Source organism: Sceloporus occidentalis, unplaced genomic scaffold (genome assembly GCF_023333645.1).
Source record: "Sceloporus occidentalis isolate IW3139 unplaced genomic scaffold, rSceOcc1.0.p SCAF_3, whole genome shotgun sequence".
In the NCBI taxonomy this organism is placed as follows: domain Eukaryota; kingdom Metazoa; phylum Chordata; class Lepidosauria; order Squamata; family Phrynosomatidae; genus Sceloporus; species Sceloporus occidentalis.
In genome coordinates this window covers 36663142-36682186 of record NW_028316983.1, presented here as the reverse complement: position 1 = coordinate 36682186, position 19045 = coordinate 36663142, and the positions used below count along the sequence as shown (strand labels likewise).

Sequence of the window (19045 nt, the reverse complement as noted above, 5' to 3'; positions counted from 1 at the left end):
GAAATGTTTTTATGCAAATGAGTATACTTTTGTATAAATACAAATGCATTTTTCACAAGAGTCGCAAATTACAGAAACATTTACAACAGGTGGCCATTTTCCGATCTGGTGTCTTGATGTGTTGAATAACTTATTCTCATTCAGGATGAGAAAAATTATCAAGATTAGAAAATGTGTGCATATTCTGTACATCCCCACTATAGTACTGGATTAGTTTGTGTGGTCTGATATTTATCATCTTTGTGGTACTGATGAAACATTGTATTGGCCCTGTTATTAGTTAAAATGTGACAGCTGCAGAAGCTGGTGATAGGGGACAACAGTAAGAGAGGAGGACCAAGATGTGTTTGCTACCCTAAACCTACCTACTGCCATCAGGTGCAATACAGCAGTGCCATTGATTGGCTGGTCTGCAGCAAGTTGGCAGAAAAGCAAGAAACAGTTATAGTCAATGGACATAAACATAATGACAGTACCTGGCACACCCGGGAAGAAAAAAATTGAAATGTTTTCAATTCTGCTGTTAAATAGTCAGTCCTCACTCAGTATCAGTGGTCTTGCCATCCACAGATCTGAGCAGCAAGCCCATGTTGCCCCCAGTGGTGGTGCATGTCCATGGCCACTCTGCCATTAGAGACAGCCTCTATTGTCCCATGGCAGTGTGTGTATGCAGCCATGCCGCCATTAAGTTCCATTGTCCCCAATTGTGATGTAGCCATGTGGACGCACTGTCATGGTACAATGAGGGTTTTTGCTAATAGTGGCGTGGCCCTGGATTTTGGTATTTGTGGGGGGGGGGGGTCCAGGACAGATCCCCCTGTGGATACCAAGGACCAACTGTACTGTTTTATTCTCAACTTTTGCATATGTTTTTATATGTGCTTTTATTGTAGTTTTCTGCTTTTTGTAAGCTGCCTTGAGTCCCGGTGAGGGAGAATGGAGGGAGGGGTATCTTAGCCTGGGCAGCAATAGGGCAAGTGACAAAGTTTTGATTGCTTTTTTAAAAAAAACTTTCTGTGTTGTCTTCTTTTCCCAACAGTGCCAAACCAACAGATTTTGACTTTCTAAAGATAATTGGCAAAGGTAGTTTTGGAAAAGTAAGTATTCTAGAACAGAAGGTTTTCCTACTGATTGTTCTTGGAAACCATTCTCCTGATCTATTCTGCCCTCTTAGCAGTTTGGTTCTGACCTTCTTGAACTGGTGTCATTTTCACTTACTGTGTGATTCTCTCCCTTATCTTTGGTGATTGTTAGCCCCCCATGTTTGGTCTGCTGCTCTTGCTGCCATTTTAAAGAGACACATTCGATTGCCACTGAAGAGTCCCAATTTTTAGTCAGCACCATGCATTTAGCACCTGGTAAATTGTATCTTTGCTCTCAAGCTATGTTTCTGGGAAAGTAATATGAGGCAGGAAGAGAACAGAACACTCCCACTCCCTTTACCTGTTTAGGAAGAAACTTAAGACCTATCTCTTCCAACAGGCTTTCCCCCATGTGTCTTGACATCTGTTCCCCATCATATATGCTGCTTTCCAGCTAATTCTGTCTTTTGGCTATGGTTTTTATTCTCTGTGGTTTTATTGTGTTTTTAATTTTGGAATGTTTTTATGATGTTTATATACTGTTGTCCAAATTGTATAATGTTTTATATCCTTGTTGTAACCCGCTTTGATCTCCTTTGGAAAAGCAGGCTATAAATAAACAGTATATTATTATTATTATTATTATTATTATTATTATTATTATTATGAGAGGGATGCTTCTACTTCTTGTGCAAGTAGCATCTTTCTGTGGTTTTGAGAGCTAGCAGCTATTGAATGCAATATTCTGCCACAGAAGGTGTTTCCACACACAAAAAGCAAAGGTTTTGTTTGAAGTTTTTATTATTTAGGAAATTTTAATACTTACAACTATAAAACAGTGCACAAACCAGCATTTGTGGGCTGCTAGTGTTGCACTCCACCATGATTACGTTCAGAAAAATTCAAGAGAAACTGTCAGTATTTCTTTTATATTATCAGTAGCAAACCTGTGAAATATCAGAGCTCTTTTAAAAACGTATGCCTGTGACATCATTTTAAATCAACCATTTTACAATCCTGTCCTCCTTTTAAAGAGCTCAGGGTTGCATGCATGGTCCTCTTTCTGCTAGATTATTTCCCTCTCAACAACCTGTTAGGTAGGTTAGGCTGGGATACAGTGACTAGCCTGAAACTATATCATGAGCTTTGTGACTCAAGCCTTCCCTGCACAAGTCAAAAGGCCCCAAATTGACTGTGTGAATAGGGGCAAGTCAGATGGGGGGGGGACCCTTCATAAGATGGTGCATGATACATCCAAGGAGGCATGGAGACAATGTGAATCCAGTGAAAAAGCTAAACATACACTAGCTAGATCTTTCTTCAACTACCCACACCCTGGACCTCTTATTCCTGCTACAGGTCCTTCTTGCAAAACGAAAGTCTGATGGGAGGTTCTATGCTGTGAAAGTTTTGCAGAAGAAATCTATCCTCAAGAAGAAAGAGGTATCTTTTTAAAAAACAGAAAATCTTTACTTGCACCGTGAAACAATGAATGTTCTTCAGCACAATCATGTTTTGCTATTCTCTGCCCCTCTTCTGTGGCATGACCTCTTATAACTGCTATCTGTGTTTTTTCAATTTTATTTAAGCAAGTGGTTTAGTCTGTATTTAAAAGTTTTTATTTGTTTGAATGTTTTAAATGTCTTATCTGTTGGACATCACCTTGAGAGCCCTGCTGGAGAGGAAATAGACAGATACTCATTAAATTGCAACATATGCCACAGTTATGTCAGATGAAATACAGCGTGTGTGTGTTTCTCTATATCTACAATAGGAAAACTCTTAATAGCCTTTCATGAGAATTAATCTTGAGTTTCAAAAGGTGTTACTGGTTTTAAGTTGTATTCTTTTTTAAAATGGTTGTATAATGCTTTGAAATCTTTAGAGGTAAGTAGTTCATAAATAGTTGTAAAATACATTTATGTATATATACATACTTTATATCAGTTCCAACCAGGATCTTAACCTGTCATCAGTGAACTACCATACATAGAACCGGAACCAAACTACTTGTGCACTTGTAGCTGTATGAAACTTTTATTAATTACAAACTGCTTTTATGGGGACATTTATGAGGACTATATCCTTGGCATACAGGAAAGAGGGAAAGGAAAACAGGAAAAGAAAGTCATGTTGCAGTCCTAATGAAACTGCCACCTTTGCTGAAACTGCAGTTTGTTGGGGAGAAGGAAACCTTTGCCAAAGACATTTGACTGTATGAGTGATATGTGTGATTTTCACTATTACTGACTTTTATAATCCTAACTCTATATTCTTGCTTTATCCTCTCTCTTTCTCGCTTGATTATTTTAATAGCAAAACCATATCATGGCAGAACGCAATGTGCTGCTGAAAAATGTGAAACATCCTTTCCTTGTGGGGCTCCACTATTCCTTCCAGACCAGAGAGAAACTCTACTTCGTGCTTGATTATGTAAATGGAGGAGAGGTAAGTGCATGCCAGACATCTATATGTGTTGAGCATAGCATTGGTGCAAAAATTTGGGAGATTCTTTCCAGTCTTCTAATGTTTTTTGACGTCTTGTGACTGATTTAATGTATATTCAGTTCTAGTTATTCTTAGACTCAAAGACAGAAGGACTAAAGGTGGGAGGAACAGCCATTAAAAATCTAAGATATGGAGATGACACACAATTTTCCTAGCAGAAACAAACAAAGACCCGGAGCAATTACTGACGAAGGTTAAGAAGGAGAGTGCCAAGATATACTTAATTGTGAATATTAAATAATAATAATAATAATAATAATAATAATAATACAGTGGACCCTTGTTAGACGCTGGGGTTTGGTTCCAAGATCTCCTGTGTATAACAAAATCCATGTATGCTCAAGTCCCATTAAATATAATGACATAGCAAAATGGTGTCCCTTATAAAAATGGAAAATCAAGCTTTGATATTTGAAATTTATACTTTTTTTGAATATTTTCAAACTATATATGTTTGAATCCGTGTATAAAAAAATCTGTGTATAATCAGTGTATAAGAAGGGCCGACTGTAATAATAATGACCATAGAATTCATCCTAGACAACAAGAAAATGGAAATAATCAAAGAGTTCACATACCTTGGTTCAAATATTGATCAGAGTGGAGACTGCAGTCAAGAAATTAGGAGAAAACTAGGATTGGGAAGAGCAACTATGAAAGAACTGGACAAGATTACAATGCATAAAGACATTAGTCTGAACACTAAAGTGAAGAGTATTACCATGTATAGCTGAGAGAAAGCAGATAAGAAGAAAATCAACTCATTTGAGAGGTGGTGCTGGAGGAGAGTACTGGGGATACTGGGGGTGGCCATGAAAATAAACAGTTGGGCTTTAGAACAGCTCGAGCCTGAACTCTCTGGAAGCCAAGATGACTAACTTGAGGCTGCCATACTTTGGCTACATCATGAGGAAAAATGAATCATTAGAAAAGACAGTGATGCTAGGAAAGCTGAAAGACAGTAGATAGAGTGGAAGACTGCATGCCAGATGGCTAGACTCAATCAAAGGGGCCACAGGCCTGAGTCTGCAGAACAGATTAGAGAAGTAGAGGACAGGGAGTCTTGGAGATGTTCCATCCATGAGGTTGCCATGAGTTTGAGTCATCTTGTGGGCAGTTAAAAATAACAAATTCACCCCCTTCACATTGATTTGCACCAATTTACAGAATCATAGCTTTTGGCATACCATCAGGCTTTCAATCAAAGTGCTCTAAGCTTGGAACCAAGCAGTGATGAATCTGTTCCAGACTTTGCAAGTGCTGTCCAGGTACCTTCAAGCACTATCTTCAAAATAGGTTCAGGATCTTGGATAGCTCCTTTAAACTTCAGTCTAAAACTCAGAGTAGATTTACCACTTTATTGATATGCAATCTGCCACATACCACTGCTTGGAAATGAGCATGATGCTGAAAGCTTAGAATAAAAAAAGCTGTTTCCCATGAAAGTGTGTTAGCTCTAGATGCTGCTGCTCTAATTGGTTCTCTGTTCAGATAGATAAGGGGTGCTGTTACAAGAGGAAATACATTTTCAAAACACTGTGATCCAGTTTCAGATTCTTGCATCTCTATCCATAGCTCTTCTTCCACTTGCAAAGAGAGCGTTGCTTCCAGGAGCCCCGAGCACGCTTTTATGCAGCTGAAATGGCCAGTGCAGTGGGGTACCTCCATTCCCTGAACATCATCTACAGGTAAAACATTTCCATAAAGAGAAGAGATCTCTGGTATGATACATATTGCTATGACTGATGGGTGGATGGATAGATAGATTGCATCCAACATGCCCAAAGGGCTGGCAAATGAATTTACATTTTTGTAAATTTGCACTTTAAAAGTCTTTCTTTCTCATACCTTGCCAATGCTTTTAACAGATGTACGTATGAGAAAATCAAATGTTGATTTAATCATCTGTCTTATACCTTTTTGGAAGCTACAGACAGATAATCTGCCTTAAAAAAGAGTAAGCCTCACTTGTACCTTTTATCTGATTTAATATTGTTACTTTAAAAACAGCTAAAATGCTTGATTTCCCTACTTTATGGGAAAGTAGGTAGAGATATCATGGGCCCCCCAACCAATCCACTACCCATTTCTGGTGGTAGGAGCCTATGTTACCCATGCTCAGTCCTCTTGGCAAGAGGTATATGAGAATAACATATGTTGAGCTGACTTTCAAAGTGGCTTTGCTGCTTTGCATTAGTTCATCCTGGTGCACCCTAAGTCATCTCTGGTTCTTCCAGTATGCTTTTGTGAGGATGTGTTTATAGGACTTAATGAAAGTGAGGCAGCAAACATAGAAGTAATGGCTTCCACTGGGACTATAACATTATAGTCTATAATAGACCAGTATAGGCTATAAAATTTTCATCTGGGGAAAATAAGGAACACTCAAATGAAATGATTTTATTGGTTTGGGAAAGACATCTCTGAACTTATCACTTTTTGAAGTCTGCACAATGTAATTTTTTAATGGACATAGTCAAATGGTTATCTAGAAACTGGATGAAAGGTGTGCTTTACGATTCCAACAAAACTTAAACCTCCTTTTTTTCCTCTCCCCCTGTCATATTTAGGGACTTAAAACCGGAAAATATCCTATTGGATTGTCAGGTATGTAACCAGTCTGGGTGTCATATGTGTAAAATTACAATTGCTTTCCTAAAGAGACTGCACATTCTGTAGTTTAAGATAACAGACAGCTCTTGTTTCAAGAATTGTAGTATGAATACTATATGAAGCTCAAAATATATGCATGGCATGTCAAATGTGAAGGTCATGTGCATATACAATTAGGAGCATATTGCAGTTTAGAAAAGACTCTTTAAGTGACATACAAACCAATCCTTTTCTAGGTGGTATTTTTGCACTGCTAAAAAACCTGAGCCTGATATTTATATGTGCATGACCTTTGCATAGGATTCACTCCTGTTTTTTAGTTTATTTACTCAAGCAAGTATGCATAGCCGGCTAAAAAAGGCAATTTGAAATTTCACCTTGTGAAATTTGCATCCATGTGCTTTGTATTAGCCATTCTCTGCATAGTATGTTTCAGGCATGGTGTGCAGTTGGGTTAAATATGTTATAAAATATGCAACACATTAGATCTTTTTAATTTTTGTATAGAAAAAATATATTCTGCATCAGGGAAAGGAGGAAATAAGTAGTATGTGTTTTTAACTTTCCCAAAGAAAATAATGTGAATTGTAAGCATGCAGAGTAATACCAGTGGTTTTATAAATTTCCAACAAAATTTGATTGTAAATCTTGGCATATTTGATTAGATTTCCAAAATACTAATAACTGTTTTTCAATATCAGTCTTTAGCAGGAAATTTTTACAATTAGACTTAGGCAACCAGATTGTACATGAACACAACAACACTAATGAACTTTGAACTGCAAGTTTCTTAAGCAGCCGAAATTTCTCCTTTTTCTTTTAGGGACATATTGTACTGACAGATTTTGGGCTATGTAAAGAAGGAATGGAGCCAGAAGAAACAACATCTACTTTCTGTGGCACCCCAGAGGTATGGTATGGAAATATTATTAAAATTTGAATCCATTTTTAATGGGTAATTCTGAAGCATAGAAAAGATACTTTTTTGAACAACTTCCAGAATCCAGCATGGCTAGTAACAATGCTGCTTCAGGGATTCTGGAATCTTCAACCTAAACAAATAACAAAACCAACATAAATTTGGTGAAGTAAATTTGGACATGAAAGTTGGACTATTGATGCTAGTTATAACTGACAAAAAAAAACCCTAGAAATATTCTGAAGCTATTTTTTCTTAAAAGACTTGTGATAACCTGGAAGCTACAGACAAGAAAAAAAGTGGAACTTCATATTTCAACGCTCAATTGTAGATTATTAATTTGTTGTACTGCAAGTTGCCTTGGGTAAATATTTTGTGGGAAATGTCATGCTAATGAACTAATCACCTCAGCAACCTGACTTTTCCATAGAGTAACTACAGTAGCCCCTCTGTTTTTGCGGGGGATCCATTCTGCCCCCCCCCTCCCCGAAAACAGAAAATTGTTGGTATTCAAGCCCCATTGGCTTGAATGGTGCCATGCAACCCATTTTGTCCCCCTCCATTTGCCACCCGTGAATGGGATGCTGATTCAAAGTCCATGAAAATGGAGGGGTGGTTATATTGATTGATTGATTGGATTTATATCTTGCTTTTCTCCCAAGATGGGAAATTGCTTGTAAAGATCAGGTGAGCTAGGGTGGATAACTAACCTTATATTGTTTGCAACATGAGAGAAGGCAGTGGTCAGATTCTGCCAGATGGCTGGGTTGAGAGGGAGACAGACTGTCATAAGCTGAGACACATTATTATGTAATGGGGAATCACATGTGTAACCAAAACAGAACAGAAACTGTTTAGATACATGTTCTGATATTTAAAACATAGTGCATATCTTTGTTGATAAGCTGTTTTAAAATAAAAAGAATTATTCAATTATCTAGGTTTAATTTTGTCATTGTGCCCTTCCTAGTGAAAACTTAAAAACACTATATTTTATATTAGTACTTCTTAAGGTATCTGATGTGGTGCATTGGCAGAATTTTTCTCCCAATATGCCAGGGACCACCACTATCACTATGCCCATTATCTATAACTGTTGCTTTCTTTCCTGGAAACTTGCCATGGACTGACAGCCAATAGCTTGCAGACTGATGTCAGTCCATGAACCTACCTCTTTGAGTAGCACTGTTTCATGTAACAGAATGTCACCTATACATTTTCACAGTACTTCTAACTCAAGAAACATATTTGATCCCTGGAAAGTTGCTGGAATACTTTGTTAGTGACATTTTTATGTGAATGGTGATGTGTGTGTGTGTGTGTTTAAATTGCCATGTCTTTTCACAGTACCTCGCGCCAGAAGTGCTGAAGAAACAACCCTATGACAGAACTGTAGATTGGTGGTGTCTTGGAGCAGTCCTATATGAAATGCTATTTGGCCTGGTAAGCTTTTTTAAATTTAGACCCTTTTGTATTAGAAACTGCATCTAAAATTCAGTGAACTTGTTTTGATAGAGGCATCACATCCTAAGGTGCGTATATAAGTAGATTTTTTTTCAGAGCGGTGAAGTAAATAGCTACTCAGATTTTAGAAACAATACTAAAACCTGTCAACCTTGGTTTGTTTTGTTTTCTTTAAACGAAAAAGCTGCCTGGAATACCTACCTTCAGGTCTTTTGAAAAACTTTTATAGGATTATTGTTTGGAAACAGGGTTAAAAGCAATGAAAGTGCTAATAATGTATTACGTTTTTCTCAAGAAAAGAGGACTAATGTTACTTTTTATCACTTGAATGATCATTGTGCTAACTTTACATATATTTTTCCTCAGAAAAAATAACAAATTATCAATACTGAAAAATGTTATTTGGGAGAAATTTGTTTAGCTACTTTAGTGATATTTTTTGTTATGAAATTTTTAGAAAACATTGGTTGAAATGTTTTTATTGTTTGAATTTTTTAAATAAAAGTTTGACATGAACACATTAATAATATGTTAAAATGCAACACATTACTTGCAATAATTAATGAATAATGCATAATATATTACCTTGCTGTGGCTTTTTTGAATAATTTTACCAAGCACTGAGGTCACTTTCACACAACACATTTATAACCCTTTGATACCATTTTGATTGTCATAGCTCTGTCCTATGGAATCCTAGGATTTGTAGTTTGATAAGACACTGGAGCACTCTGTCAAAAAGAATTCTAAAAAACCTCATGAAACTACAGATTCCAGGATGCCATAGAACAGAACCTTGTCACTTAAAGTGGAAACACAGTGCTATAATTATGTAGTGTGGAAGAACATGTGTGGGCCCTTTTATGCTACACAATTCTAGCCTTATGATTCCACTTTAACTGTCATGGCTGCAACATATGAATACTAGAGTTTGTAGTTTAGTGTGGCACTAGAGCTCTCTGGCCACAAATTCTAAATGTCCTTCCCTAAACTACATATCCATTTCACAGGATGGAAACATGGCAGTTAAAGCATGAAAGGTTTCCTGAATTAGATGCTAGTTTTTCACCACTGATATGATCCTGTCTTGTGTCCTTTAATCCAAGCATGCTGTTGGAGTTAGCAGAGCAAGTGGAGAACAGACAGCATATAGCCTACAGAGCATGCAACAGACATCTAAAGACTGTAGCTAAAAGGGGAAAAGAAGCTCAGTACTCATATGACATCACCATTCCTGGTGTTCACAGAGTGCCAGTGCTCAGAACTTACAAATCCTGGCTCCTCCACACTTTGCTGATCTATCCTTGTATGCAGAATGGGGTGGAACACTGTAGTAGAGCAGGCTGCACACTGCATCTTTACTTGTAGCTAAGTAACTAATAGGAGTAGTCTCTATTTGCAATTTATTTTAAAGAACTTGCAACAAATTTAACATGTCTTGACCCTTTTCATTCCAGGCTTTCCTCTTATAGGTGGGCTTGCCTTCCGTAGCTTCGAGCTTACGCGGAATGCAAGCCCTGGCAGAAATGATGCGGTGCATACTCGCACTGCGTGCCCCGTGCACCACTGTGAGCACATACCTCATTATTTTCTATGGGGCTTGAGCGTATGCTCTTTTCCTCATCGTGGGGGGTCTGGAATGGATCCCCCACGTATGGGTAGGGCGGAGTGTAATAGACAACTACCATATATATCTGACTATAAGTCAACCTCATGTATAAGTCAAGAGCAAGTTTTGGGGCCAGAATTATGGGTTTTGGTATAACCTGTGGATAAGTTGAGGGTGTAAAACTTAGGGACACATAACAAAGCATGTAAAGGACAAAGGAAAGGATAATAATGCCTAAGAACTTACAAAATTATTCCACCAGGCGTAACTGTGCTCACACTAAAGGCTGGATGGATGAGAGAGTAGAAGGGAGTCAGTATTTTCAGGACAGATTATGCTCTTGCAAAACCAAGGGATAATTCCTTTTATATAAGAGTTAAAGTACAGTACTTACATTGACCTGAGGATAGGTAGATTCACTTTTTCGGGATCACTTTTTAAACCTAAATTTCTAGACTTATATATAAGTATATGCAATAGCTTGACTGACAGTCTTCCTGAGACTGGCATATGAATAATGTAACTATCATCTTCTCCTCTCACCACTTCCTTTTCCCTCCTGTTTTTTAATTAGCCTCCATTTTACAGCCGAGACGTGTCTCAGATGTATGATAATATTCTACACAAGCCACTTCAGATTCAAGGAACCAAGACCATTGCAGCCTGTGACATCCTGCAAGGACTTCTTCATAAAGATCAGAAGAAGAGGCTGGGTGCCAAGACAGACTTTGTATGCGGTACCACTTTTACTGAAATGCTGATCACCATTTTACATTCCTTGTCTTATTAAAATTCAATTTTTCCTGAATGAGCCATATTTAAACACAGCCACAACCTCCATTTTCATGTCAATGATGTGTTAATCTGTCCCATCCCACATTTAAATTTGTTCCACTTCTTTTACTTTTGTTCCGCTATCTTGCACGCATTGTTAAACCTCTGGGAAAGGCCATGTTTTAGATGTATTTGAAATTCTTATTTAATAAGCAAATAATATTATTTGTAGCAATAATAAATCAAAGACTTGAGGTTAAAGGAAAGTTAGGACTCAATCACAGTAGGCAATGCATTCAAGTCAGAGAGCTACTACTATCTTTCATATTTAACCATATAACATACTATGGCTGGCATCCTCCTGGTTAGTCCCAACTAGAATACATCTAGCCCACCAATAGTAGAATGAGCAGTCAATTCATAGATAAATCCTATTCAGAACCAACAACAGGATTTAAATCAAAGTCTGTTTTCATTTGCATGGTGAATGCTGAACAATATCAGCCACTGATCACTTCCAGTAGATGCCCTTATATGTTTAGAATATGTTTGCATCGCAAGTTGAACATAAAGTAGTATCTTTGTTCCACATTAAGAATGATATTTTACACATGTGCAGCTTCTTTCTTTGGATTAGAATACTGTTTTGTTGTTCTGTTTATGCATAGTGCTTGTATGTACATGAGAGGTGAGAGAAATGCAGCCTGCAGTCCACATCTCCCTCAGTCTCTATTTCATGACCTACAGAGACCTGAATAGATATGTAGAATTTCTGGAAAGTTTGAAATTGTGGGGGAGAAAATTTCCCTGCCTGCCCACTTGCTTTTGTTTTTCCTTCTTAAAAAGAACACACCTGGAAATTTTCAGAAAAAATGTGAAGTCAAAGACTTTCATGGCCAGCATCCATAGTTTTTTTAGGGTTTTTCGGGTTATGTGGCCATGTTCAGAAAAAAGATGAAAAAGTACTACATTAGTGCCCTTTATAAAGTAAAAGTCGGTATTATTTTGGGAATGATTTAGTATAAAATCATAATGTTCATAATATTAAAAAGAAATAACTGTTCAGACAATTATTATAAAGGGAATTTACTTTTTAATTTTTTTGTTGGTTGTGTGCCTGCAAGTCATTTTCAACTTATGCAGACCTGGTGACACTGTCACAGGTTTTTCTTGGCAAGGTTTGTTGGGGGGGTTGCCTTTGCTTTTCTGTGAGGCAGAGAGAGTGTGACTTGCCCAAGGGTTTCCATAGCAGAGTCGGGGATTTGAATCCTGGTCTCCAAATCATAGTCCAATGTTCAAACCGCTACAACATGCTGAGTCTAATTTTTTAAAATATATTTTGTTACAAATGAAGCTATAAGGTCTTGAACTATAAGGAACACTTCAGCTTTAGAGAACCTCTTTAGTTTTAACAGTTCATGAGAAGCGGGGGGGGGGGGGGGAGAGAAACCCTCATAATTCATACTCCACAGAAAATTATTTTGTCTTTTCTAGTCTTCCATAATCTCATCCAAAAGTACCAATTCCCCTAAAAAAAAGAAAAAGAAAAGAAATAAAGATTAGGAACTGCTAGGATTTGATCCTATACATAATTTTACATGAAAGTCTTTGGACTTTATCACACCTGAGGAATTTCTCTTAATTTTGAATGAAAAGAAAGTGGGGCCAGAACGCATTCATGTGAATTCTCTAGTTCAGCAAATTTATGTGAATTCGAATTGCGTTTGAACTGGCTTCCCATTGCCCAAAAATAGCATGCCATTGCGTCTACCACGCAATAAAGTTAAACCCTGCAATTGCACTCGGACTGACTTCCCGTTGCCCAAATTTGCATGTGGTAGTTTATCATGCAATAACGTTAAACCCCATGATTGCATTCTGATTGCCATTGGATTATACTTCCTATTTCCCTTGTCTGATAAACTCCTTTGTGTTACATAGGTTTTAGAAATAATTTTGTGGGAGTAAATGCATGAACATCTTATCTTAAACATTTTATTTATAATACTAAAAGAAAACACTCCCTAATTCAGCGTTTTGGGTATTTCCAGGAAAAAAGTACTTTAGCAAAAAAAAGGTTTGTCCTGATTTTTCCCTCCCTCTCCTCCGGTGGGTTCATAGCTCTGTACCAGTGTTTCCCAAACTTTGGTTCTCCAGATGTTTTGGACTTCAGCTCCCAGAATTCCTGTTTGTCGGCCAAACTGTCTAGGGTTTCTGGCAGTTGAAATCCAAAACACCTGGAGGACCAAATTTTGGCAAAGACTGCTCTAGACCCTAAAGCTCCCCATATATCCTGTCTGGCTAAAAAAAACAACACCAAAATCTCTGCAGTGGAATAAGACAGTTGAAGGAGAGTCACGTCCCACTATCTCCATCACCTCCAACCCTCTGCAGTGCCAAACCTCAACTGATTTTTAGTCAAAACAGAGACTTGACATCACCTCACTTCTGATTCAGGGACAATGTTGGCACACATGCATGGCACATGGATGAAAACTGCATCCTGCCAAATTTGCAGTTATCTAGCCTTGAGATATATACTGCCATATTTGTATTCAGAGTGAAGTGGGCAACTTTATGCACTAAAAATTTGGAGTGTGAGGGGCAGAGGACATCAGAAGAATCAAGAGATAAACATAGTATGGGCATGGTTTTTTTCTGGTTGGGAATGCAGGGGAATTTAGGTGTATGGGTAATTACAAGCAGGTATAGGTGAATGTCTGCACAACCTGTTTTATATGACTATTCATTTTTTCCTGTTCACAGCTTGAGATAAAGAACCATGTTTTCTTCAGTCCAATAAACTGGGATGACTTGTATAATAAGAAGATTGCTCCTCCATTTGATCCCAATGTAGTAAGTTTTTTGCTTTGTAAAATGATATGGTGATCTGTATTGGTTGCTTTTGGGGTTTATGGAGAAAAAATTCTAGTGTTGCATTGTAAAATGCAAACTCACTGAATTTGTTGGGCTAGTTCAGACATTATAGAGAAACTGTGGTTTGGCCATGGGCTGTGCTTTGGGCTTTCAGACCAACCTTTTCCTTCAAATCAAAATTAGAAATACTCTTTGGGAAGCAAATGAATTTTGGAAATAATTATGATTTATCAATTTTGGGCATTGATTCTGGGACATCTCTTCCTTACATGTACTCTGGCATTTATAATAATGATAATACTAATAATAATTTAAAAATAAAAAAAGATTTAAAATTTTGGTTCTTAAAAGCCAAGTTTGCTCACTAGAAATAATTTGTTTTTACTTTTCAAGGCTGGTCCTGCTGACTTACGACATTTTGACCCAGAATTCACTCGGGAAGCCGTGTCCAACTCCATCATCCGTACCCCTGACTTAGGTGCCAGCAGTTCCAGTGCAACGGATGCTTTTCTGGGTTTTTCATACGCACCGAATGATGAGGACTAAAGCAACCTGTGTAAACAAAGCTTGAGAAACCCAGTTTTAGCTTTTGGCTTAAATGAAAGAAAGTCACCTCTCTCTGACTAATCTTCTAACTGGAACAGAACCAACATCTCCAGCTTTGAGATACAGGACCTCACAATGTGAATATTCCTCTTAACTTGAGGGGAAATGCTGATTATTTTAGTTAGCATTATTTTATTTCTAAAGACTTGAACACATTTAATGACACAATCTTGTGCCAAAATGAATGTTGTCCTATTTAAGAATGCAGGTTAATGTCTGTTGAGATTGCTATAGGCTGTTTGAGAGGGACCCAAGGTATTCAAGATGACCAATGATTCTGGATGCAGTTGTTTTACATCTGCTTGGATTATCTGCCTCCCCAACTTCTGATTCACCTCAGATTGATCTATTTTTGATGCTCTTTCAGGGCCTTCTAGACCATGCCTCTTTCTTGAAAAACAATTTTGACTTTCTTTATTGAGGCCCTTTTGATTGCCTCAGGGAGAAGAAGGCTACCAGTGAAGACTGTTGCAGCTAGCCAGAGAATCTAAGGGCTTTCCTTTCTCCAACTGCCAATTCATTGATGTTAGTCCTTCTGTATTTTCATGGCACTGCATTCTCCCTTTTCAAATTGCCCCTTTTCTTTTATATTTTTTAAAAACATTGTGGGCCTAAAGTCATGCCAACCAGCAGTTTGCATGAGTTTATTTTTCAGGGTTGAATGCACTGCTCCCCAGCTAGCTGGCACTGATTGAGAGTTGAAAAGTGTGTACTTCATCACATCACACTCGTACTAGATTTTGTGACATGACATTTTACCTTGGAAATCTGGCCAGCTCACTCTGCTTACATTTTTAGTAACCTTGTTAATTTTTGCCTGCTGGGCAAGAAAATTACATAGTGATAAGGGTCTGGTCATAACTACCTCTTTACAGTACAAAGAACAAGCAAATAATGTTGTTTTTAAGAACATAAAGAAATCACATATGTAAGACCTGCCTATTAAGGACTGCTCAGCACAAGTTAATTCTATCAATGTATAATCTTCTATTTACAAAATGGAGCAATCCAGCTTCCAGCTAGTGCAACAATACCTGCCTCGGTTGGAGCCTGATTGCCTTAGTTTTACACCACACTATTATTCACCTCAGAGTGTTTTATAAAGCACCTCATTCACTAATGTTCCACTCTGAATCATTCCAAATTTTCCACTATTTTTTTAATCTCTTAGACTGTAAGGGAGTCTCCTACAGAAAATGAATATGTAAGAACTTGGATGAATAACAAAGCAGATTCTGTAGAAAAGAATTTGTCTTACTGCAGCTAAAGGCAAAAACGCAACTAATGTGCTATATAGGCAGAGCCAGAATTGACTAGAATGGGCTTCTAGCACGCATAAGATCACAAACATCATTAAAAGAACAAATGGATGCTATGACCTGAATGGAAGCAGAACTTTTCCTATCCTATTTAAAGAAGCACAAAGAATAGGGTGTGTATCTGGTGTCTGGAGAATTCAGCTGCAATAAGGAATGTATATTACAGAAAAACTGCTGAGTTTTGGTGCTTATGTATTTTCCCTGCCTTTAAAAAGAAAATTGTGCCCAAGGTTAATCTCAACAGCAGCTTTTATCTTGTCTCAAAGACTTTGGTCTTCGGTGCATTTAACTTTTAAAATGTTTAACTGTATGTTAAGAAAAATGCCTCTTAGTTATCTTGCTTGCTATAGGAATCCCCCCTAATTTTTTTTTTTACTCATCATTGTCATTGAGGCTATGACTGAAGAAATGGATTGGTTCATATGACAGTCTTGCCTGCCTGTTCCTCTCTTTGTTGACACATGTTGAGAAAACGTCATAATTGTGTTGAAAGATGCTTGCATTTTATTTTGTGCTCTCCTCCTCCCAAATTTTAGTCAAGTGAATATTTAAGACTTAATAAAAATATTTTAAAGAGAACATGTCTTGCTTGATTGAGGCTTCAAGTGGCTGTGCACATTGCCTTTCCATTCTTTTACTGCATATCCAAGGTCAGGCTAATATAATAACTTTATAGGATTACTGCCAAGTATGACTAAACGTACTGATTCTGGCTAGATAAACTCCAACAAGCAAGAAAATCTTTAATAGCATAGTTTGTATATTGGACAGATGACTTCGAATCTACTATCACTCTTACAATGATATGATCTTGATCAGAGTTAAGTCACTGCAGTGGGCTCAGGGAACATCTTTTGTTGGGGGATGTTCTGACCCTGCAAAATGCCAAAAACCCCAATACATCCAGCAACTAATAGTGGCCAGAAGTCCACTTCTGATTTTGAAAAACTTTTTTTATGTTAAACGAGGATGGCAACTTACTTTAAAAGCTGAACTGCAGGTCTTGGAAGCTTCTAGGAGAAGCAGCTCACCCTTCTGGGGAGACTGGGAGGACTGAGGGTTACACAAACAGCCTTGATGGCCACATATGGCCCTACGTTGCTTATTCCTGGTTTTCTGCATGAGGTACTTTAGAATTCTCTTGCTAAAAAACTCTAATACTGTGGTTCAGAATGGACTAAACGTATAAAACACAGAATGGACTAGAGGTATAAAACAGGATTTTGTAGACTGAAACCCTGGCTGTCAAAATGAGATCAAGCTGCTGTGAAGTGTGGTTTCACTCCCAAATAGATCTAATTTTCTGATTTTTCCCCATTCTCAGATCTGCCTTTTAGACCTTAAGGACAAGCTTTCTGGAAATAATTAGACCATTTACTTTGAGATTCATTTCAGATAAGGCTGTTATCAAAACGTCACCTTGACCTGTTCACTGAATTTTGTGTGGGCTTCACATGACCACAGCCTCATCTTGTAGCACTTTCTTCTTTCCCCATCATTTCTTCTATCTTTTCCCCTTGTCATGAAGGAGGAAAAAGGCAGTAGCTTTGGGTTGCTTGTAATTACTAATGCAATAGCCCACCCACAATATAGAAACACTAGTTTTAATGTTCCCAACTACAACTCCCACAACCCTTTATCATTGACCACGATAAGTAGCTTTAGGCTACAAACTCTGAAGGGCTAAAGATTCCTCACCCTGATCTAGAGGATTTTTCAGGGAGGGAGGTGGCAGCAGATGAGATATGCATTACAGGAGGATAGATTTTGATTGAACATTAGAGTAAACTCAACAGTGGAACCACTTGCGTAGAGACATGGAGATTCTTTTCTCTGAACGTCTTCAGAAAGACAGCAGGATGCTTTAGCTGGAAATCCTGCATTGACTCCATGGCTCATGAGGCTCCTTCCAATCCTGATTCTATTCTTGGAACAAGGTGGGTGGACAAATGAAACAGTTGGTGTCTGAAACCACCCTGTGCACAAGGGTTGCCAAATTGAGAAATGGAGACAGCTCTTCTATCTTTAATGGTAGAAGAGGAGGGAATTTCAGCAGATGTGGATTGTCATTCAACAAGCAACACCTGTGGAAAATGCCTCTTCTACATGACTGTTAAATGTGCAGAGCCTGTCCAGTTTTTACTTCAGCAACCATATTGTGCAGTGCTTTCTTTGTCTCCCAGAATGTAATTCTGCACATCTTGGGCTTAGTTTTCAGAGGTATCAGTCTCTGAACGAATGTTGCCAAGAAAAACCCATACCTTTATGTTAGGGTCGCCATAAGTAGAAAACCAACTGAAGGCACACAACAACAACAAGTTTTTTTTAGAATGGGCCAGCCAATATGCCATAGAAGACTGTGAATATTGAAATTCTCCAGGACTCTTCATCAAATGGGTGCAAAAAGCAGGCCTGAGACGAGACAAAGAAATGCAAACACGCAGCCAGATGTTGTGACCACAACATACAGTCTCCAAATAATGTGTACAGTTCATTAATCAACCGATGACTTTCATACTGTGCACTTGGGCTGCCAGAAGTGTTCTTATGCTTTCCTGTGGGTGAAGGAGCAGCAAAAGTACAGAAAAGAGGGCACCACCTGATGAAGTGAGTTGCAGCAGACCATGGGTGCACCTACACTGTGGAAACAATGCAATCTGCCAAGACTTTTAAGTGCTGTAGCTCCATCCTGTGGAATCCTGGGATTTGCAGTTTTAAGAGATTTGTAGCCTTCTTTGCCAGTACTGGTGCCTCATAAAACTATAAATCTCAGGACTCTATAAGGTGGAGCCATGCAAAATGGTGTCAAGCTGCATTGTTTCTACAGTATATAGCTGCACCACACAAAAGCTCATGCCAAATACAGCACCTTAGTCTCTTGAGTGCCACAAAACACCTTGCTGATATCAATGCAACAGACTCTACACTGCAAAAATAATCCAGGTTGACACCACTTTAATTCAGTTGGCTCAGTGCTGTGAAATTATGGTATCTGTAGTTTTTTGTGGCACCAAGGAGGCTGACAGAGAAATCAACCTGGATCATTTCTACAGTAATAATCCAGTTTGACACCACTTTAACTGCCATGGCTCCGATCAATTCCCACTCCCTTGGGGAAATACATACATACATACATATAAAACATAAAGACATATATATATATATATAAATACTAAAACAAACATATATATATATATATATATATATATACACACACACACACACACACACACACACAAACATATATTTATATATTAAAAAAAAATAAAAAAAA

The 19045-nt window shown here is 37.9% G+C and overlaps 1 protein-coding gene across 2 annotated transcripts in view; it reads left to right on the top strand.

Moving 5' to 3' along the window:
* The window catches only part of LOC149315759 (serine/threonine-protein kinase Sgk2-like), a 66784-nt gene extending 50459 nt beyond the window's left edge, over window positions 1-16325 (top strand). For both annotated transcript variants that reach the window (XM_089514018.1, XM_089514019.1), the window contains 10 exons: window positions 1040-1097; window positions 2442-2525; window positions 3399-3530; window positions 5166-5278; window positions 6161-6197; window positions 7027-7113; window positions 8470-8565; window positions 10770-10925; window positions 13736-13825; window positions 14240-16325. In XM_089514018.1, coding sequence (XP_089370144.1) covers window positions 1040-1097; window positions 2442-2525; window positions 3399-3530; window positions 5166-5278; window positions 6161-6197; window positions 7027-7113; window positions 8470-8565; window positions 10770-10925; window positions 13736-13825; window positions 14240-14392 — 1006 coding nt within the window. In that variant the 3' untranslated portion in view covers window positions 14393-16325. The remainder of the gene's footprint in view (window positions 1-1039; window positions 1098-2441; window positions 2526-3398; window positions 3531-5165; window positions 5279-6160; window positions 6198-7026; window positions 7114-8469; window positions 8566-10769; window positions 10926-13735; window positions 13826-14239) is intronic.
* Window positions 16326-19045: the final 2720 nt, after the last annotated feature.